The sequence below is a fragment of the Rattus norvegicus genome, chromosome 19 (genome assembly GCF_036323735.1).
Source record: "Rattus norvegicus strain BN/NHsdMcwi chromosome 19, GRCr8, whole genome shotgun sequence".
Lineage (NCBI taxonomy): Eukaryota > Metazoa > Chordata > Mammalia > Rodentia > Muridae > Rattus > Rattus norvegicus.
In genome coordinates this window covers 53,612,179-53,634,997 of record NC_086037.1, presented here as the reverse complement: position 1 = coordinate 53,634,997, position 22,819 = coordinate 53,612,179, and the positions used below count along the sequence as shown (strand labels likewise).

The 22,819-nt window shown below is 49.5% G+C and overlaps 1 protein-coding gene across 11 annotated transcripts in view; it reads right to left on the bottom strand.

Moving 5' to 3' along the window:
• The window catches only part of Zfhx3 (zinc finger homeobox 3), a 1,006,519-nt gene that overhangs the window by 160,667 nt on the left and 823,033 nt on the right, over nucleotides 1–22,819 (bottom strand). For 8 of the 11 annotated variants that reach the window (XM_063278047.1, XM_039098313.2, XM_039098314.2 and 5 more), the window contains 1 exon segment: nucleotides 3,242–6,003. The exons of the other annotated variants lie outside the window; for them this stretch is intronic. In XM_063278047.1, the coding sequence (XP_063134117.1) occupies nucleotides 3,242–5,957 (2,716 nt within the window). In that variant the 5' untranslated portion in view covers nucleotides 5,958–6,003. 11 annotated transcript variants of the gene reach the window in all.

Here is a 22,819-nt window from a genome sequence, read left to right as displayed (position 1 = left end):
CTGGGCAGAATCGGGGTGACAGAGGGCACAGCAGAACTCCTGCCAAGACTCCACATTGGAGATAGGCCAAGGCGTTAGAATCCTGCAAGTCCACACAGTCAATTCAACTCCAGTGAATTAGATGACCCTCACTTGATCCGCAGGCATTTGGGAGCCTGTCTTGAGTAAGACGGAGGCAGGCCATGCCTCTTGAGCCCTATGTGCGCCTTGGGAAAGACCATGTACCAGTGACAGAGACTCAACTAACTTGGACTTCACAGCTTGGCACAGGAGTCCACTCAGAAGCACGACCTCAAGAGGCATGAATTAAAGGGCACATCCAAAAGGCAAAGGAAGAAGGCAGGTGGCTTCCTAAACCCCAAGCAAGTGCTCTGTTACCAGCAAGATGCCTGGTTACTTGGGAAGCACAAAAGAGACCCGGTGAGCCACTCCTTGATTCTGTGCTAGACCTGAGAGTCTACAGGGATGCTTGGGAGGGAGGTTCATATGGCTTAATATCCTGTCTACAAATGGTGGCAAACCCATTTTTAAGTCAGACCAGACCAAGGGGTGTAACCGCCTCCTCTACATCCTCAAGAACAGAAGCAGATCCAGAGCAAGCATCTGGCCACTAAAGAGAAGGTTCTGTCGGAGAAAGCATGGGTAACCTGGTAAGTAAGAGTGAATTTCACAGAAGCCCTTTCTGCCCCACAGCAGAACCCAATCATATCTAATACCCTAGAGCCACCTCACCGATGGCCTGACCACAGCGCGGCAGGTGCCACTGAAACTTTTCTACTTGCCTATCTTCTTCCTTCTGTGGAGGCCACACCACTTCCTTTGTGAATCTTCTGAACACATCACCTCATCCCCACACCTACTCGGCCTTGCAACACAGAACAACTGTGAGTCTCCTCACCAGGACGGGACCTCATAGCCACAGAAAGGGCAGGGTGCCTCTGAAGACCCACCTCTTCCAACCATGGTGCTCAGAACTCAAGAGGCCTTCCTGACTGAGGCGGGCAAGATCCTCAGAAGGGACAGCTCTACTCTTAGGACATAAAGTGGCTCTTTTCTGTGGGTCTGAAGACAAGGACTGTCCCTTTGCTTCTTTTGTATTTGGCAACTGCGGTGACCCCCTGGGACTTACAGACACTAGGTAGAAAATAGAAAATAAACTAAAAGATGTCCCCAATTGAGGGATTCAAGGAGAAGTCACTCACTTTCAAGGGAACCAGAGACCCTGATTTGTCAGTATGAGTTCATCCCGTTTCTATGTTTCTGTGGTATAAGGGCTACACCCAGTTCCTTCTGAAGATTTGTCTAGTCTACCAAAACATTATTGTCTCAAAGATGGGAAAACTGATTCCTGTTGGAGAGAGGGGGAGGGATGAAGAAGAAGAAGAGGAAGAGGAGGAGGAAGAAGAAGAAGAAGAAGAGGAGGAGGAAGAGGAGGAGGAGAGAGGGAAAGGAGGACATATGGGCTTCAAGGCACTAGGACACAGCACCCACCCTTCCCAGGGTGCACGGGTTCACTCTGGGGACAAAACAGAACAAGGGATTCTTGTGCCCTTGTGGTTGACCAGTCGGTCATTTGGTCATAAAAGATCAACAGGTTAATATTTCAAAATAGAAAACAAGGTTCAAATGTCATGAATTCAAAGGGAAGCAGAGGGCAGGGAGAATGAGATGGATGCTGGGAAACAGCTCCCTTGCAACAGGATACAAAATAAAGAGAGCCGAGTACTGGTGAAATCTGGCCTCCTGGTGCTTGCTTAACCCACACCCAAATCAAGGTATGCACTTGCTTTGTTGCTAAGAACACTATTCATTCCCATGCCAATCATAGGATGCTGCTAACTAACGTTCTCTCTACGGATCCCAGAAGGCCTAGACAGTAGAGTCAGGGAATGGAAGTTAGGTTGGGACCCACTTCATGAGGACAAAAGGGACCTGACCATCATACTAACCTTCAAACAGTGTATTTTCCTGGTCAAAACACTGGTCATGACCCACAGCCCTCAGCACCCAGATCCCACACACTCTTGGTTCTACTATATATGTGTCAAGCTTATCAGTAAGAATTGGCACTGTGGTTTGAAAAAAAAAAGTCCCCAAAGGCCTATGTGTTAAAGACTTGGTCCCCAGCCTGTGTCACTATGGGAAGGTGGTAAACCAGAGATGGGACCCAGTTGTGAATCTTCTAGTCATATGGGACCCTGGCCCCTCCCTCTCCTTTTCAGATCAATCGATCAATGCCCCCCCTCCAAGTATTCCCACTATGATACAAGATCTTGCCACAGGGCCCGGAGCAATAGGACTAACTGACCAAAGACTAAAACCCCCAAAACCATGAGACAAAACTATTTCCCTTTACATACCCATCACCTCAAACACTTGTCACAGTGGCAGAAAGCTGACCTTTAAAACCCTGCAGGTAGGTCACCCAGCTTCTCTAAGATACTGTTTCTCCTGGCAACCCCCACTAAGCTAGTATCCAACTGCTATTGAAACTTAAGCTTTCTTTGATGGACAATATTACAATTTATTCAGTTCTTCATTGATCACAATACTCATGACAGTGTCCCCAGGGCAATTTAATTCCTAATTAATTCCCAACTACACTAATCAACAACTCATCCGAAATAAGAAAGTATAAGAATGTATCTCTTTCATCAAGATCCTCGAAAATACACAAGAGAATTCAGGGAATCCCCCTGGGTAGTTCCCAGCTCGGCACAGAACCAACCTTTGGGTGTTTCAATAAGGTTTGTTACAGCTTCCAATTGCTCCAACTGAAACCATGATTGTCGCTGTTTAAATTATTGAGGATGGTCCCAGCTATAGTTTCCTGTAAGTTTCGATAAATATTTAATGGAACCCAAGAGTTTTGAGTGATTGTGGCAATTTTTCAAATTGAGGAAGAGAAGAGAGAAAGACTGTAAACAGAAAAAGAAGGTTGACCACAAGCCAAAAAAACTGGAGGCAACATTTGAGTTTTAATCCTGGCCCTACGTAGCCAGACTACAATTATGGTTCTGTCCGACCCATAAAATCTTCCATATGTACACATGCGGCGTGGGGAGAAACCCTGGAGGGAAAACTCTGGATAGTCAGACATTTCCATTTAAAAAAAATTGAGATAAAAAAAAATCAAAACCAATTCACACACAGGTCTACCCCAACCAATTCTACATGCTTGGCCCCTGGGAAACTCCTATGGTGAAAACACACAAGCCCGAAGGGAAGGGGTTAGCCTCACCTAGAGCAGGCGTCATGGCGGCCATGGGCCCTGTAGGATCCAGCTGGAATCCACTCATCATGAACTGGGCATCTGAAGCGGTATTGTCCATCTTCAGGTTGGGCAGGTTCATGTTCTGGGCCAGGTAGTACTGGTAGAGCTCGGCCTCGGCGGGCGAGGGTAGGCTGCCGAGGCCCAGGTGGCGGTTGTGCTGGATCTGTGTCATGTTCTGTTGAAGCAGCATCATGTTGTGCATGTGTTTCTCACTGGTCATGTGAATGCGGAGGTTCCTGGCCACGTTGGTCTCGTAATCACACACCTCACACCGCCACGTGGGTTTGGTTTTTGGTTTGGTGGGTGAGGGGGCACCGCAGGAGCTCCCAATGTTGGCTGCGGCCGCAGCTGCGGCCGCGGCGGCTGCTGCGGCCCCGGCGCTGTGGCTGAAGACCTGCTCGCCCCCTCCGTTCTGCAGGTTCTGCATGTTGTTGAGATGTTTGTCAGACTGCATATGAATACTGAGGTTGCCTTTGGTAGTTGTGGAGTAGTTACACACCTCACAGCGGAAAGGCTTGTAACCACACGTGTAGCTCTCGCCTCGTGCCAACCGCGGGTGGGGCTGCCCGCTTTTGCAGTAGACGCAGGAGCCCCCGGGCTCCGGGTGCTTCTCCTTCATGTGTGCCTCCAGTGTCTGCTGGTACTTGTAGTGCCAGTTGCACTTGGGGCACTTGAGCGTCTTACACGAGTTACGAGAATGCATCATGGTCATGTGGCCACCCAGCGAGCGTGAGGAGCCCAGGACCGTGTCACATTTGGGGCATTCCACACCGCTACCTGAGGGGCACTCCCCGACCCCAAGCTCGCAGAGGGAGCCAGCGTGCTGGTGATGAGGGGCAAAGCCCCCATCGTCGCCCTCTGTGCTTTCATTTGGTTCTGGTGCTGTGGCACTGTCTTTATTGGCACTTTCGTCAGCGAAGTCCAGCCTCCTGCCCTCTGCCACGTTGGCCCTGACGCCCTCACTGTTAAAGCTTAAACGACTCCTCCGGTTCGCACCATCAAAGACAACAAAGTTAGAAGCAGAGTTAGAAGTAGTAGAAGCTGTGCCCCTCGACAGGGTCTGGAGCACATTAGGCATTAAGGGGGAGTTAGAAATGCTTTGGTTTGAGAGAGCAAGGTCCTTTTTGCTGCCACCACCTGCCGTGGCCCCAGACTCCTCGGGGGGCCTGTCCTCCAGTTCCTCCTCCAGCTCATTTGGAAAGAGTCCTTTGCAGCCCTCGTCTTCCTCTTCCTCTTCTTCTTCCTCCTCTTCCTCCTCCTCCGCCTCTTCCTCCTCCTCTTCCTCCTCTTCCGCCTCCTCTTCCTCAGCTGGCTCTACTTTCTCGGAGAAGCAGTCCTGATCCCCCACTTCTCGCTTATCTCCTTCAGCTGCCCCAGAGTCCTTGCCCTCTGAGGATTTGGTAGGACTAGAAGCCAGAGGCCCCAGGGGGACTGAGGTAATGGGGGTCTTCAGGACCGAGCTGGTGAGCCCGCCAAGGTTCAAGAGGGTGCTGGGGGTCAAGAGGCCAGCCTGGGGCTGCTCAGGGCCAGCAGCAGCTCCAGCTGGGAGGGCCTCCTCCCCGTCCATGCAAATGCCACTAAATTTACCATAAAAACTGTGTCCGGGGCCTATGAGGTTAGCTGTGGAAACTAAAGGGTGTTGAAAGTTTTTGTTTTTTGGTTCCAGAAAACTTACAAGGGGTTCCTTGTCTTTGCCAATCCCTTGGATGATAGCGGAGGTGTTCTTATTGCTAAGAAGTTTCCGCTCCTCTTCACTCAGGGTCATTCGATGGTCGTGCACCGCGTGGGTCACAAATGAACGGACATACCCAAAGGAGAGTTTGCACAAGAAACACATCAGAATGGGTTTCCTCTTGCCGTAGAGCACAAAGCCATCGAATTTGGACAGGTCCACATTGTTGGGGACATCTTTGGATACGCAGGAGCTTTTGGCAGAACCATCACTGTTCAGGTAATCCTTGTTGCTTTTGTGTCGCACGTCAAAAACGCGGAAGCTGTGCAGGACAGGGCTGAGCCCCGCCAGGGCTGAGGTATTCGGGAAGGCCTGGTCTGAGCCCTCAAACCATTTCCCGAAGGATGAGGCTATGTGGAAAGTGTTGATGATCTGCGGGTACACGGGTGCAGCACACGAAGGGTCCCCTTGTTTACCCCCCACCCCGGGGAGAGAGTTCAGGAAGAGCGAGGGGACGCCCCCGCTTCCACTGCTGCTGCCGCACGCGGCCCCGCTCTGGGCCAGCTGGCTCAAGCTCTCAACAATGTATGCGGAGCCATCTGGCTGGTAGACGATTTCCCCGGCCAGGTTCTCCACATCGCTCTCCTCCTCGCCCTCCTCGCTGGTGTCGCTGGCGCTCTCCTCTCGCAGGGCCGGCGGGGGATGCGTGCCAGGGCAGTGGTGCTCCATGTAGGTCTGGAGGCTGGAAAAGGAGGCTGAGCACTCGTTGCAGCTGACCTCCTTGCTGGCGGGCTCGGCGGGCGGCCCAGCGGAGGTGCTGCTGTCCGCCAGGCGCTCATTGAAGGGGGCCCTCAGGCTGTCCAGGGGCCCATGGCTCTCGCCTGTGGGTTGCTCCATGCTACTGGGTTTGTCGGGGAGGTGGGTGCTGTTGAGTTCAGTCCATTGCCGGTGCTGAGGGATCCCGCACCCATTGTCCTTCCCCGAGACGACGGGCGAGTCACAGCCTTCCATGGTAAGGCCTGCGTGGAGCTTTCATTGCACCCAGTACGGATCGGACCTGAAGGGCGGAGGCAAGGGCCGGGGAGGAGGGAGAGAGGGGAAAGAGAGAAAGAAAGGAAAGAGGTTAGGAGGGCCGAGGCTAAAGTCCCCCTGCATGGGGTGCTATAAGAAGCTTCTGTCCACACCCACAACTCAAAAAGCTTGCAGGGCAGAGGGCAGACTGGGGGACATGGCCCTGCACAGTGCAGTACAGAGAGGGCAAGCAGCAGGCACCATGGACGACACAGCCCGGTCCATGCAGTGAGGGAGAAATGGGGAAGTGGTCAGGGATATGCCCTTTAGACTAAACGCTGTCACTGTACAGCTAAACCCATTGGAATCTCCACTCGGTGCCATCAGGGCTTCGAGACAGGCGGGGCAGGGAGCCTCAGTGGAAGAGGCTTGTCATCATTCCAGTATCCAGTGAGGTCACAGAAAGGGCCCTTGGCGCATACAGATAACTTACATGAAGTCATCTGTACCTGATTGATCACACCGGGAAGGGGTGGGGGTGGGGGGGACACCAGTGAGGATGAGGGGAAGAAAGAGACTGGCAGGCTGAGACGTGCCCAGTGATGTAGAGAAATCAGAGGTACTTTTCAATGACTGAGTGTCAGGTTTGGTAAGTTCAAAGGTCTTCGGGGTCAGAGGGCAAAGGTAAAGTGTTAGGTACATCCTGAAAAGGGCCCAAGGGGGGCCAATGGCCAGATTCCTCCCCTTCCGGCCTCGGAAACATCAGAAGTCACATTTCCCAAGCAGTGAACCTTACAGGGTAAATCTCAATAGAGTCCGGTGCCACGACTCTGACCATCAAACTCAAGAGAAGACGCCCCAAATTCCCACCTCCTTCCTCCCAAACCAGAAACGCTTCCTTGTCTGGAGCTCAGCACACTTCACACTGAAACTAGGAAAGCAGCATGGATGAGACTGGCCAGACTTTGAATGGGCCAATGCCTCCTTGGGGAGCAATACCTCAGCTCGTCTGCAGGGAGCCCGTTCGCCGTGTGCCACGCATGGGGCCGTTTTCCCCTGCAGAGGCAGAGCCGGCAGCTGGGCTTAGCAGGGCCCGCTTCCACAGCTGACTCTTAGTTATTGGTTGCTACCCCAGCAGCTGTCCTTCAGCCCTAGGGCTTTTCCGTTTCCGACTCCGGAGTGCTACTGAGCTGAACTTGCCCTCTGAGAACTCACATCCCCGGGGAAGGTAGCAACAGATCACAGGGCTGCCCGGCTCCTGCAACACCACCGCAGGGGCGGTTATCGCCTTGCTGCCATTCTCCTACAGGTGGCTCGGCACCTCTCCGAGTCCAGTCTTTTACCCTCGGACCCCAAGCCATCTGTCCCGGGCTCTGCCATCTAGCTCATTCATAAGCAGCAGACAAAGCTCTTGGCTGGGTTTCATCTCCCTCCATCTCCTGCCAACCCTGTCTTTTTGCATTTCCTCCAGGCTTGACTGCATAGTGAGCCAACAGCTCCCCCTCGGGAAAAGAAGGAGAAGGCAGGCTTGCAGGAGCCTCCAAAGAAATCGCTTTTCTGAAGGACGTGCCATGATTGGCTTACGACTCGCAACCTACGCACTTGTCTGATCAACTGATAACCTCGGTCTCTGCGATGGTAAAAGTTCTGTGTGCCTCAGAAAAGACGTGCTCGTTTGAAACAAATCGTCACGCTAAACCAACCCCAGTGGCAAAGGAAACAGGACTTCCCATAAGGCTTAGCTGGGATCTAGGTGAGAATCTGGGGAGGCTCTTCCTAAGGACGTCCCCTGATTGGCTAGATGACACTTGATTGACAGTTCAAGCCCAAAAGGATGGCGGGTCTGAAGGGGCGGGAGGGTTAACAGCCCGATTGTAAAATCAATGTCATAAATGCTTGGTAAGTTACAGGAACATGCGGGAAGGGGAGGCCACGATTGATAAAGGAGAACAGCTTTGATGCTGCACCAGGGACTTGTTTATTGACAGCAAAGCCAATCTCCTCTCCAGCCTGGGCTGGGCCAGAGAAACCTGCTAGCATTTACCAATTAATTGGTGGGCTTTGCTTGCCGGGCTCTCTTCCTCCTCCTCCATGAACTGGCCAGCTAAGGGGCTGAGACTTTAAAAACAGGCAATGACAATGACAACAACAGCAGCAACAGCAGCAGCAGCAGCAACAACAACAACCGAAACAATATCCCCTTTAATTTGTTCTCTACTCCCAAGCAGGTGACTAATTCTGAAAGACAGAGAGCTGGGGGCACAGGGTCTGGGGAGTGAATCTCAGGGAGGTCCATAAGGACACAGGTGGGAAAGAGAACCCGGTTTCCAGACCCAGGCTGCCTGCGTTAGGCCTTCTCCTCCATGCACACTGACCACTGACTGACCGCAAGCCAAACCTTTTGAGGAGCCCCATGAATAGCACTGTTCTGAGAGATGCAGGCTCCTAGTTCACACCCCACGCCAAACTGTCAGGTCCACGTCATCCCTGGGAACCTGAACTAAAGCTTGAGACGCAGTTTCGCAGCGTCTCCGTCACCACGTCTGTGCCTGGTTTCCATATTGCCAGGTAAGGGGGTGGAGGGCAGAAAGGCCGGCTGCACGCCTCAGCCTCAGTCCCTAGCAGATGCGGGAAGAAGGAATAGACAGGGGAAGGGGGTGGGGGTGCGCTGACGTGAAACAATCTCTTCATCCTGCCCAGTCTGGCAGCTCATGGGCCTCGGGGCATCCACTGCTCTCCCACCCAGTGTGCTTGCTCTGTTTATCAGCCAGTCAATAAGAAAAAGGTAGTTCTTACTTAAGGAGCCAGAAGTCAACTCCGCAGGTCGATCAGCACTCTGTCTGTAAACATGGTTTCCCGTAAAATCAATGCTCTTCAGTTACAGAGGGCGGCCTGGGAACCAAGTGGGTCCCCACACTTTCACGGGAAGCCCTGCCACTCAGCATTCACAAATCTCTCCTCAGCCCCCTGGCCCACCCCTCAAGCCCTGACCCCATCCCACGGGCACTCCAGTCGGGCTCACCCGGAACTCTCAACCCTCGCTGTGGGCCAATTCTTCTTCCCCTGGCCGCTCCCCCAGGTTCCCCTTTAAATGGCCTCAATACTACACTCAGTGCTATTTGTTCAGGAATTCAGTTCAGATTTTATAAAGCACATCTTTCCAAGGACAAAATTCGAGGGTAGACACGGAAGGGATCCAGCAAGCCATCTGTACACACACACACACTGTTGCTCATTCCTTTGCTCTGCTTAGAGCATTTAAGTCAGCCATTTGAGAAGCACCTTAAGAATCCCCCAATACAAAGAGGGAGAGGGGCGTGTGTGTGTGTGTGTGTGTGTGTGTGTGTGTGTGTGTGTGTGTGTATTGCAGTTCCCCATTTTAAAGCCCACTGCCGGTTTTGGAAATATCAACCTCTTTAAAAGATTGCTTCAGAAAGATAAAATGTTACCAGGTCCACCACACTCATCTTGGCAACTATCTCCCTCTTTAAACTGAAAGGGTGTTTGTTGTAAGGAAAGTTCTGCCTTCTTCCATGAAGGAGAAGGGGGAGGTGGGGAGAGAGGAGTGAAACGCCACAGTTCTGGTAGGCTGAGTAAGGGTGTGAGGTTCTACGGAAGGGGAGGGGGCTCCTGCGGCTGCTTCAGCTCCCAGCGAATTAAACATGAACAGTCACACTGTGTAATTTTAAATTGTTAATTAGCACAGGGTTAATTAGGCGGTCCTTTCACAAGGGGCTGTTTGGCAGAAAACCAAGAAGGGAAACAAAGGGGGGAAAGCAAGAAAAACAAAGAGAATAGAGACAGCAAAAGAAACTGTTGCCTCTGTGGATAACCTGCAGGGCATCACCAGAGAAGTCGGCAGCAGGCAAAGATGGCTGGTCCTCTGGGGACTCCTTGCCCTGCCCTAGGGAAAAATGTAAGGATCACCCTTCTCCCGGGACCCGGGCCCTGCACAGTACAGTACAGGCTGCCAACCTGTTCTGACTTAGCAATTTCTCCACTCTGGAAATTTATTCCAAGGAAACAACCCAAGAGATGTGTGGACATATGAAATTGTTCATAATGCGATTTATGAAAAAGAGAGAGATGGAAATAATCGGGCAAAAACAGAGGCTAAAGAAATTACAGTTCATGGAATTCAACATGTTACAAGGCTGGTGACGGTAAAGAAACCATGTGCAAGCATTGGAAGCGGATCAGCGACAAAGTGAGTAACGTGCGCACTGCTGAACATCAAGCCATCATCATATATTTCTAAGAAAAATTGTAGGACGGTAGATTTGAGAAGGTGAGGGGTTATAGGTGACTTCATTTCCTCCCAGAGCTTTCTCAAAGCCTTTATAACGGAGATCACCGCTTACTGAGTTAGGCGCAGAAGCAACACCAACAGAAACAAGCATAACCACTCTAGGGTGGGCGCTCTTCTTATGCCCATATTTCAGAGGTGGAAGATTGAGACCGCTTAAACAGCAAAGCCAGAGGGCCACTGTAGGACCTGTGTTCTTAGCCACTCTTTGATGCCTCTTGTCGAAGCATCCTGACAGCCAATGTTTGCGTTCGATCTTCCTGTACCCACAGATTGTTTCAAGATCAGAGACGGCTCAGACCTACCAATCCAAAAAGGACAACTTAAGGTGGCCCTCTTCGTTTATTCAAATAGCATCACAAATCTAGAAGAGACCACATGAATAGGGAAGCCACAGAAAGCCGTGGACGGTAGGTCCAATGTCCTGATTTCTTTTCAAGAAGGAAAGAGCGAAGAGACAGCCCAGTGGTTAAGAAAGCTTGCAGCTCTTGTAAGGACCCAAGCTGGGCTCACAATGCCCTTGTCAAGCAGCTCATGACTGCCTGTGAGCCCAGCTTCTACAGATCTGGCTCCTCTGGCTTCCTTGAGCATGTGAACTCATATACATGTAAAATTAAATGAAAAGAGAAGAGGAGAAACAAAAATAAATTAGGAGTGTTGGGTCCAGAGAGATGGCTCACTGGCTAAAAGCACTTGCTCTTCCCTCCCCAGAACCAAAGGTAGGAGGGCAAAACCAACTCCTAAAAGTTATCCTCTGACCTCACACACATGTGCACCACACTGCACTAATCCATTGTCACACACATGCCTGCATCACAAACATGCAGTAATAATAATAAACTTGGAAACTGAAAAAGGCATAATCTGAAAACTGTACGCCTGGAAATGCATTCGCGCACTCATGTACCCATTATTTAAAGTGAAGCTACTCTGTCCCATGCTAGGGGAAACTTATGTTCTCCAAAGGAGGGGACCCGAAAGAAGCATGGCATGTATAGTACAATGCCTTCCAAAGCCAGACAAGGGGAAGCATGATGTATGTGCACATCATTTTTGGAGGAAGTGGGGATGTCAAAGTTAAAAGAATGGGTTGGGTGTGGCGACACAGGCCTTTAATCCCAGCATTTGGTAAGCAGAGGCAGGCGGATCTCTATGAGTTCCAGGACAGCCTGGTCTACAAAGTGAGTCCGGGATAGCCAGGGATATTACACAGAGAAAAACCCTGTGTGATCTGATGTTGAAAACTCTCCCTAGGTTCAAACAGATTCTGCTGAGTGAGGAAAACCTCTCAGCAGAGGGGAGCTCCTCAGCAAACGGCCAGTGAGAACACACATAAAATAATCCAAGCATAGACTCGGAGAAATGCAGCTAAGAGTATTCAAGGAGGTACCCTGAAGCTTATCATTTGAGAGATCTTGTCCTTGAGATGGAAAAGTCTGCATGATTCCACAGCAGGTGGATACCATTACTTCCAGTCAGCATAGACGCTGAGGCATCCACTGACTGGCTGGATACCTGATGCTGTCTTGTCTCGAGTACACTCATTTAAATCAACAACTTGGGGAATGACAGCAAGAAGACACACACCACCATGCAGGGCAAAGAAAATTAACAGGAAAAATGAAAAAGTAGAATTGGGGTGGGAGTTGGGGGGTGGGGTGGGGGACTCTGACCATTTGGAACATGAGACCCAACTAACCAGATGAAACCGCTACAAGGTAAGTTTGAAGTTGGTCAAAGGCAGTGATTCAGGTCACCTGGATGCCGCCATTGAGTCTCTGTGGACCCGTGTGTCTCGGCGAACACAGGAGATCAGGCTCCACCCGACTCACTTCTGTAGCCTCGACAACCAAGATGTGATAGCTGATTAATAAAATAATGGATGAAAAAGAAAAGCAACCAAGGTGGTGAGATAAATTCTAACACTTAGCGAGAATGAAGGGCGACCATGACTCAACCTCTTCCCACACTAAGAGATGCTCGGCCAACAGAAAGGGAACGGTCTTTGGATAAGCGCTTAGGCTGAAGCAGGGAGAGCCTACGATGTGCTGGGAGCATCTCTCATTAACGAGCACCTTGAACTGACACAGTGACCTTGAGTGAGGTGGAGGGGCTCTTGTCAATCACACCTGGGATGACTGGAGCAAGAGAGTAAGAGCAAGGGACTGACACAGGATGCACAAAAAAAGAATTCACAACTCCATGCAAACAAAGAAACACACAGATGTGACTGCAAAGCTCTTCCTCGGGGTAGAAACCTAAGGAATGCATACATACACTGACAACAAGGAAAGCAAGACTGTCAGGTCCAGAAATCATCCTTCAGTGGTCATCGCCCTAATAATATCCCATCCACTCGTGCTTAAGGAAGAGCGTTCTTTAACATCTGAGTTCCCCTCGTAGCCTCTTACTACAGAAGAAAACGGTGACCTTCCTGTGGGGAGAGGCCGGGCAGATACCAGCTTAATCAAGTGACCAGCAGTGGGACAGACAGACATTGTGCAACTCCTGATGGGATACTCTGAGAGGAACACTGCACTGACTCCCTGCCAAAAGCATCATGTCTGGATCCAATCGACAAGGAAGACTGGGTGAACCCAGACTGAGGGAGATCTACAGGTCACCCTACGCTCTTCAGAAACACCAACGTCAGAACAGAAGGACGCATTGACAAGTGTCTCCGATTAAAGGTGACTTGGGAGATGAGACAGGCGAGTCTGGCAAACCTCTGTGGTTTTCTTTTCCCATAGAGAACGTAAGAGAGACAACTGGGAATTCTGGGTGCGGTCTGTGGATGGGTTAGTGGGAGCCTTCGCCTGGCACAGGCTTACACAGGATAAAGTCTGGTAGAAGACATGCGTGGACGCGGGAGGTGGGAGGCGTGGTGCCTCGATTCTCAACCAGCATAAGGAGCTAGGATGGTAAATCACACCTTCAATCCCAACACTGGGGAGGCAGAGGCAAGAAAGCTGTGAAAGGTTAAGTTTGAGGCCATCATGGGCTACCTTGCTATTTAAAAAGAAAAAAAACTAACGAGAAACATGTGCAAGTGTGTACTATGTATATGCACATGTATGTATAACACACATATATGTAGCGAGATGACTACAGATGATAGGAATCTCTTTAATGATTTATTTTTATTTTATGTGCACTGGTGTTCCGACTGCACGTATGTGTGTGAGAGGACGTCAGATCCCCGGAACTGGAGAACAGACAGCTGTGGGCTGCCCCATGAGAATGGAACCCAGGTTCTCCGGAAGAGCAATCAATGCTCTTTAACCATTGAACCACTGCTCCTGCCCACGAATGGTGATTCTCTCTGTTCTGTTTCTTTTATACCTACAATAATGTCAAAGGGAAACAGAACTATCTAGAACAGAGCCCTCCGAAAGCATGCATGCACTATAAAACCCACCCAGATGTGCGGGTCCTTATCTTTACGGGGAATTCCCTCTTGGCACAGCTTCGTGAGAGGGCAGAGGCTGCAAGGCTGGGCAAGAAGGTATGAGAAGAACAGAACGGACACCAGTCTTCCCTCCCTGCAGCTGAGGCTTCTGGGTAGAGCCCTCTGGTTAGAGAAGACAAATCAATAGACCATCTTAACTCGGGTAGGATCTCACATTAACAACAACAAAAACAACAACAACAACACACACACACGACCTAATAGATCACAACCTTTAGCTACATTTCTTACTTTAGTGAATAATAATAATAATAATAATAATAATAATAATAAGAAGAAGAAGAAGAAGAAGAAGAAGAAGAAGAAGAAGAAGAAGCAGCAGCAGCAGCAGCAGCAGCAGCAGAAGCCTCATCAAGAATTCTGGTAGCCTAATAAGTCCACACTAAAAACAAAAAAAAATTTAAGTACTAACATGGGGGGGGGGATAGCTCAATAGGTAAGGACCTATTTTGAACTCCCAGCCCCAACACTGGGCAGCTCATAGCTGACTGTAATTCCAGCTTGTGGGGTGGGGTGGGGTGGGATTTGATACCTGTGGCCTCTTCAGGAACATACTCCTGGCATAGGCCCACACACAGACACTTATACATAATTAAACATAAATCTAAAACAAAACACTAGAAATCTCATCCAAGGGGCAAAGAAGTAACGCCCAGATCTGCTTTTGCTTGGAGCCTGGGAAAGAACCGTTCTGTGCTTTACACAATAATAACTCCTGTCTGCTGCTAAAGGTAAAGTCAGGAGGTGCTTGCCAGAAACAAGGGAGGCTCGTGGGCTTAGCGATGATCTCCCAACAGCCTTCAGAAGGATTCTGCAAGTGTGACCAGGTAACACATACTTGCACAGATCCTTCAAAGAAACAGGGAGCCCACTGTCCAGAAGACCCCAAAATACAGTCTGAACACCGAGCTTCACGCTGGCGAGTAGTGTCCTTACTGCGTGCGGCATGAACATAAATGGACCCGGAAGTGAAAAGTGCTGACTCAGGAACACACAGGCACTGAGACATTCTGATTGCTGTGGGGTCTGGGGCAGGCACAGGGGAGTCATGAGATCTGAGACAGGGAGAGAGAGGTGTCAGAACCCAGTCTGTGCTGATGGTCCAGGGAACTTCATTGATGGGAAATGACAAGGGGGGGAGGGGTATTTCTATGACAAAAACATTTAATACTTACTATATTTGTAGCTACTTAAGAAAAAATAAAAAGTCAAGCCAGCTTTTATATTTTATAGTATTCTAAAGAGGGATTTGGGATTTTAGTCACCCCCTCAATAACTGTCTTGAGTCTTCGATCTTCCTTACCCACCCACTCTAAGGCTTGTAGACGCCTTCCCACCATATCCTTTGACACTGCTGTGCTGGCCTGAACATGATTTGATCTACATAAAGCAATGAGCACACACACTCTGCCTCAGAGATGAGAAGCCCCTCACTCTTCCTCAACCAGAGGAGGCACGTTTCCTGGCCGCCTCAGCCACCCTCCTCCTGGCCGTGTGCCGCCATCTTTGTCTATCCCTGGGTATCTTCTCAGTTCTCTTCCCCCAGACGAGCTAAAACCAACACTTAACTGCTTCCTTTGGTAGCATCCAGAGCTTTTTTCTATCTCTTCCCAAGTCCTCCTCAAAGACCCCTTTTCTGCTTCCTTCCTCCTTGCTACAGGGGTGCTGAGTGCAAGCCAGGAGATGGCATGTAAACAGGTCATCTAGCCCAGTCCAGTTTCAACCGGGCACCTCAGGACGTTCATTTACTTTAAATAACTTCTCCTGATTAAAGTAGTGTGAGTTCAGTGTGTATAGGTGTGTGTATGTAAAGAAGCTGAGGGGCTGGAGAGAGGGCTCAGAGGTTAAGGGCACTGACTGCTCTTCCGGAGGTCCTGAGTTCAATTCCCAGCAACCACATGGTGGCTCACAACCATCTGTAATGGGATCTGATGCCCTCTTCTGGTGTGTCTGAAGACAGCGATGGTGTACTCATATACAATAAATAAATAAATAAATAAATAAATAAATAAATAAATAAATAAATAAATAAATAAATAAGCAAGCAAGCAAGCAAATAAACAAAATAAAATAAAAGTTGATATCCACAAAGAGGCCTTCAAGCTAAAGTAAAAATCACTTGTGATTCCACCAGCCGGACGACTTGAGAACACAGAGAGGCAGGCAGTTTCCCATGCCCCTCTCTGTGTGTATCTATAGTTACGGGTTTTCTCTATCAACCTCAGATGCCCTGTTCCTTATAAGGGGAAGGGTTTCTCTTAACTTAATTTAGCATGCAGTTTTCCCATGACATCAAATGTTCTTCCTAAGTTAGCACTCGCAGCTCCAGAGATGCTGCATCTACAGATATGACATAATTATACCAAATACTACCACATTTAAACAGACAGCTAAATGATCCCCAATATTTCACTGTCATAAATGCCCATGAATCTTTGTGTGCATAAGAGAAGCCATACGCAGGGTTGGGGATTTAGCTCAGTGGTAGAGCACTTGCCTAGCAAGCGCAAGGCCCTGGGTTTGGTCCCCAGCTCCAAAAAAAAAAAAAAAAAAAGAAAGAAAGAAAGAAAGAAAAGGAAGAGAAGCCATACACAGAAGCAACTGCTGTGCTGGGAGTCCACCCCATAGGACTAAGCGGTTCTAAGCGCCTTAGTAACTACGTCTATTCACTAGATCCTTGCAAGAACCCATTCTGCAGCTGAGGAGAGAGAGGCTTTGTAAGGCTGAAGACGAGCTGTAGGGTGGTCTAAATCAGCCTTTGACACCACAGTAGCGTCTCTTACTACAAACCTTGCACTTCCCCATGGGACTCTGACTCTACCTCCCTAGCACACACTTCCTAAGGAGGAAGATGGCTGGCCCCAAAGAGAGGACTAGTCGAGACTCTGGTGTGTGTGCTGGCCTGTCTTCCAACAAAGTTCTTCCAAGGCCCCCAGCCACGGTCCCTGTGCATCCAGTTTTCCTACACCATCAATAGCGACATTGCTCCTTTTCTGGAAAGATTGACTACATCTGCAGCTATCGGTGAGGTACATCGTCCTTTGCCCTAGTGACCAATCCAAAGGTTTCACACAACTCTATTGTCGGTCCCTCCCGATGTCCCATGAACAGCTGGACTTGAGTCCCACCTACTCACACCGAGGATCAGGCAACGCTCTTTGGATCACAACACTCACAACAGTGGCTGCTGCCACTGCTCCACTTCCTCCGAAGCTGTCTGCCTGGTCTCTAGTGGACTCCCCCTCCCTTAAGTGATGACAGAGGACACCAGACCACTGTGTTCCAGAACCAACTGTGGGACTCAATGAAACTGCAAAGATGTCAGGCCTCACGTCACGCCACCCCCCCGCCACCCCCCCCGAGAAGAATCATCAGTCCACACTAAAAGAAAACAAAACAAAAAATTGGTCCCTCTGCTGGTGAGGGTCAAGCATCCCCTCAAGTGAGCAAGGGGACAGCTCTGTCTCTAGGCTTCCACCCCTCTCCGTCCTAGGTTACCCATGCCAGCCCCGCCTTGGGTCAAGGGCTGTCACTCTTTTATTTTGTCCTCTACCATCTCCCCTGCACTGGGAACTGCTCACCACCGCACCCTTAAATCATCTCACTTCACTTCTCTGATGCGCTCTCCTGGCTCTCCTCCCACTCTGATCTCCACATCACCTGCCCTCTTCCCATTCCCAAGCTCTCTAGGTTATATACGTTCCAATAAAAATTCACTAGGATTGCAACCCGCAGAAAGCCCTCCCTGTGGCTCTCCTACTGTATTTAAGCATTGTGGTGCTTCTTCCCCTTGGCTCCCTGCTCTTATCTTTGAATATGTGCTACCTTAACCACTTCTGTGGTTTCAATTACTGAAATTACGAACTGACTCCCAAAATGTCCATTCCGGACTTATGGCTCGAACACCCGCCCCTCCTGCTTTCAGCAGACCACAAGCTGTCTCTAAGTGGCTGGCTCTCCACCACTCTCAACCTGTCCTGGCATAGCACGCCCCAAGGGAGCTGCCCCTTCACTGTCTGACCCCGTCTCCCTGGAAGGAACTTTTGGTACCACCTTTGATTGTAGAAAAACAGAAAAACCAGTGTGTGCTTTCTCTCCCCAAGAACCAGCGGCTAAACTAGTCAGTCAGTCTTGGGCTCTCCACACTGGTCTTACACACTCTGACACAGTGATGACCACTTCATTTCCAAGCTTCCACACCAGGGCATCTCAAACCAAGAACAAACAGTACCAAATCTAATTTAATGAGTTTCCTATCTTAATGCAACGATCTGTGGCAGTGAAGACCCTTGCAGTCAGAGGTGGTATAACAGCAGATGTGCATGAGTTCCTTTCCCTTCTCCCTAAAGTTCCTGACAGGAAGTCTGTTTGCAACCTAACTCTGAGCAGTCTCAGTACACAGATTTTCTTTTCTTTCCCTAAGAACTCGGGCCTTTTTTTTTTATTGAAGGGCAGCACTTTCGGGCTTCCCTCGTGCAATACCTGAGTTGTGGGCATTACTACTCTTAACACCTTGTGGCCACTGTTGAAGGAAAGAAGGGTTACTTGAGCAAGGGTGGCTCCACGTCATGGTAACCAAGGGGCCGAGAGGATGAGCAAGGGATGGCCAGGTGGGTGGTGTGTGCAGCACAGGTCCCTGGACGCAATGACGGCTCATGACTCGAATCAAATGGACGGAGGTGGCAGGAGAGTCTGCCACACTGATCGGACTGGCCCACAATGTGAAACTTATAAACTGTTTATTTCTGGAATTTTCCACTGAGTGTTTCCAGGTTACTACCCTGGAAACTGAAATCCCAGAAAGCCTGGCTAGGGAGGACCCGTACGTCAATGAATCGCCTGCTGTGGTTCTTTCCAAGGAAGGTCTTGTCTCAGCTCTCTACTCTCTCCTAGGACTTCTCATCTCCATGCCTGCAGCTCCAAGCTTTCCACAAAATTTATCTGGACCTTTAGGAGACACGTGATCAAGTATCTCTTAGGCAATAAATCCCTGACTAGTGATGGAGCCCACAGAAAGTTCTCTCCTCTCCAGGTCCCTGAAGTCATCCCACCGATCTGTTCATCAATAAAATTACCTCTGCTGCCTCACCTTGGATGCTCTTAGCTCTACAACTAGACATAGGCGCAAAGGTTGGCTGTGCCACTGCAAATCCCCTAGCACACCACACATATAGCATACGATGAATAAATATTATATTTTCTTTATTTCATGCAGTGGTTCTCAAACCCCACAGGGGTTGAGTATCAAATATGCTGCTTATCAGATATTTATATTATGATGTGTAACTAGCAAAATCAGTTATAAAATCAGGACAAAATAACTTTACCACAACATGAGGAACTATATTAAAGGGTTGTAGCATTTGGAAGATTGAGAACCACTGATCTAGAATGATTTTAAATAGTGGGGGTATATACGCATATATATACATATATATACACACATACATATATGCATGTGTATGTATACATATATATTCACATACACATACACACACATTCAGAAAAGATACAATACTATATAATAAAAATAATTTCATGAAAGACTTCTCTCAGTATTATCTCAGTATTTTGTACTTTTTGGTGATAGATTGTTTTTTTCTCATTCTAAAGTTACTAAAGGTCTGGTGTGAACAGAAATCTAAGAAGTCAAGCAAATCCCTGAGTGCAATTGTTCGGGGGGTGGGAGGGCCTATCAGGTACAGCCGATATGAGAGCGGACTGTGGTTTCTGTCTGGTAGAACAGGTTACCAACGCCAAGTTCACTAACGAAACAGAAAGAGGAGCTCACAAGTGTCCCTGAACTCCTAGGTATTTCTCTTCATCGTCAGAACAATCCTCTCGACAACACAAAGACCGCTGAAGTTCAAGGCTGTGTAGATGGACGTCAGAGAATCCAAACTTGGGCAGAGCCCCTGTTTACATTCACATTACAGGGCTGCAGCGAGAGGCGGGCCCTTCAGCTTCCTTTCATGTATGTCAGGTTTGTGAGATACAAACTACAGACCACCAGAGGCTTTTCTCTAGTCCTGTGGCAGTTATGTCCGGTACCTAAGAGTACCATCCAATTCTCCTGGAAGGGACGATGTGTCCCCACCAATAACCCAGCCAGCTAGTTGTCACAGGTAATGGGAAAGTCAGAAAAGGGTGACAGGAAAGCCCTTCCCCACTGTCAGCAACCAACCTCCAAATGACTCTAAACAGTTTCCCCTCTCCGTGAGAAGGTTATACAGAGTGCCACCATCAGTAGCTTAGGCATGAAGCTCAGAAATTGGCACCATGACAAAACAAACAAGAGCTCCCCTTTGAAGACTCATTAGCAGGGCAACACACATGAAGCCACATGTGCGCGCGCGCGCGCGCGCGCACACACACACACACACACACACACACACACACACACACACACGCGCGCGCAGCCTCTCACCACGCAGCCATGTCACCTCTTCAGATGGCTCCACTGGGACCTTCACAGACCCTTCCTGTTCCAACAGCACAACAGTGACAGCCGTCTTGTCACAGAATTCTCAGCCAAGACTCATTTTACCAATGGATGATTCCAGACACCTCAGATCCACACTGGGCTGGGGAGTTACTTCTGTTTTCAAGTTTCTTCCTTACTGCAAAGTGGGAAGGCTGCAGGTACCTCGGCTAGGCCCTGGGGCCTGCAAGACAGGTGGAAGTGGGCTGGGCTGGGCTTTTATTCCCCTCTGAGCATGAGTGGAAGGTTTCCAAATTCGAAAGATGAACCTCAACATCAAGGAAAGGGGGTGTATGTACCCAACGGATAACAAAATGCAACCTGGACTCCGGTTCTCTGCCGCTTCCCCCTTCCCTTAGGCCAGTTCCAAAACCCATTGCCTACACCGTTCCTTTCATCTAGAAAAACATGTGGAGATCCCTTTCCCATTGGCTCCTTCAAACAGCAGACTTGGTAACTGGGAAAACAACCCAGAAATATTTCCCTCTCCTTATCCCACTGGGAACCCTCGCCCCCTCAAAAGCAAGCAACGGCGGGTTACAAGAGCACCCTCACCAAGCTAGCAGAGATGATCCAGGGGTCTTTCCCCTCCCACTGACCCTGGCGCTGCCTCTGGGCCAACAAGCTGCTATGAAGAATCACCAAGGCCAGGCTAAACCATACTTGGATTAATTATGTTTGAAAGTCTCTCATCTGAGCCCTGAGAAGAACGAACAATTGAGTTTGGGGAATGTGTGTGGTTACATATTTTTCCTTAATGGCTTCCTGTACACCCTGGTTATGTCTGGTCCCATGGGGGGAATTGCCAGTCTGAGTCATCAAGTGTGATCAATGTAGATCAAGACGCCATGCTAAGTGTCTAGGACAGCAGAGAAGAAACATACTTCTGCGAGCGTGCACATGTGAAACCCATGTGCTGGGTTTCCTTTGGGAACTGCCTGCCTCTGCTGTCTTTTCACCTCTGCAGCTATGAACATAACGTTGCACCAGAATGTTCTACCAGCCCCTCTCATCTTGGAAAGGGCCAGGAGGTAAAACTTCAGGCATTAGATCATCACCAAAGCTGGATGAAATTAAGCCAGGCTGGTTAATGTGCCTAATTTCTTAGGCTTCAATGACAGAGAATCCTGGGGTTCTGCCCTCTCGGCCTTTAATTTGAAGCTCCTGAGTATAACGCCGATCTAAAAACACCACTGGCCACTGTAACGATTTCCATTCATTCACATAAGAAATATTTATCGAGTGTCTACAACATACACAGCATCCTTCCTATTGATGCAGGCTCCCACTAGCTGGCCCTTACTGGAATGTGAGCATGTGCTAGGAGCCGTGGTCTGGCCATCACACAGCTGCAGCTGTGAGGATTTACTGCACAACACACTTACCACTCACCCCTCCCGGTACCTTCCCGCTCTGATGTCACAACTGTCCTACCTAGGAACACAGACGTGCTAACGGTGACCTGATCTCCACTGGGCTTAAACATCTAAGTTATTCATACAGCATAAGGCTTGGGCAGCTGCCCTCAACCATGTGACACTGGAAACACTGAGACTTTAGTGCATCTCCCCCAGTCAGACCCTCAGAAGTTCTCACCCTCAGTAGATAGGCGGGTCATTCAAGAAAGGAACCGCAAAAAGGCTTGAGACCATTTCTCGACAGGACCCGCCACCCACCCAGCCGGCCTGAGTGAAGAATGTACTGTCCTACAGAGGCCTCCATGAAACTGCCAGACCCAGTGGCATGGCCAGACACAAGCATTTCTTCTGTCCCTGATAAGTTGCATTGACAAGAGGATACAGTTGCATTTCTGCTGGCTCCCCTGAGGTGACCCAACAGGTTTTCTACATCCTTGTTTGCCCTTTGGATTCCCATCCTGGTTCCTCTCACATTGGCTCGTCCTCAGACTGGGCCTTGTGACTGTCCGGCCTCCACAGACAGGAGCAGCAGAATATTCTAGACGTGGTGGACAACCTTCCCCAGGTCTTATAACTGGGGTAACCATATACACACGGCCACTGCACTCTACCAAGAGGGAGCCTGGCCCAGCTGTTACGTAACCGAATGTCCTTTCACAGTGCCTCGTGTTAACACGTGTGCAATGGGAGCTACAGGGAGAAATGCAGAAGAGAAGCAAGCCACCTCTGAGAAGTCTATCCATCAACCGTTCCCTGACGTCATCCCACCTTGGTCTGTCTGATTCCCTAGCACAGAGCAGGGGAGTCCCCCACACTGGAAAGGAGAAGCAGCTAGGATTCCTGGGGTCCTGGGATTTAATTGGTGTCCCTTTGTAAGAGGTTTACTTAAAAAAGAGAGAAGGGCTCATCATCTGGTAACTTTGCAGACCTTAGAAGCCAAGCAGTGGAAGCTCTAACAGAAAGTCCAACTCTCCACGCGTTGGGTGAAGAGGGTGGGGGCAGGAGAGAAAAGCACTGGGGATTCTCTTTTCCTTCCTCTTCCCTTCCCTCGCCCTCCCCACAAGGGACCCTTTCCTGAGCCTTCCACTTCCCAGCCTCTTCTGCCTCTGGGACGGTAAGTGTTACTCAGCTGCAAGGCCTCTTGCTAATTGTGGGTTTTTATTTTTATTTCCTATTACCCTCTCGCAC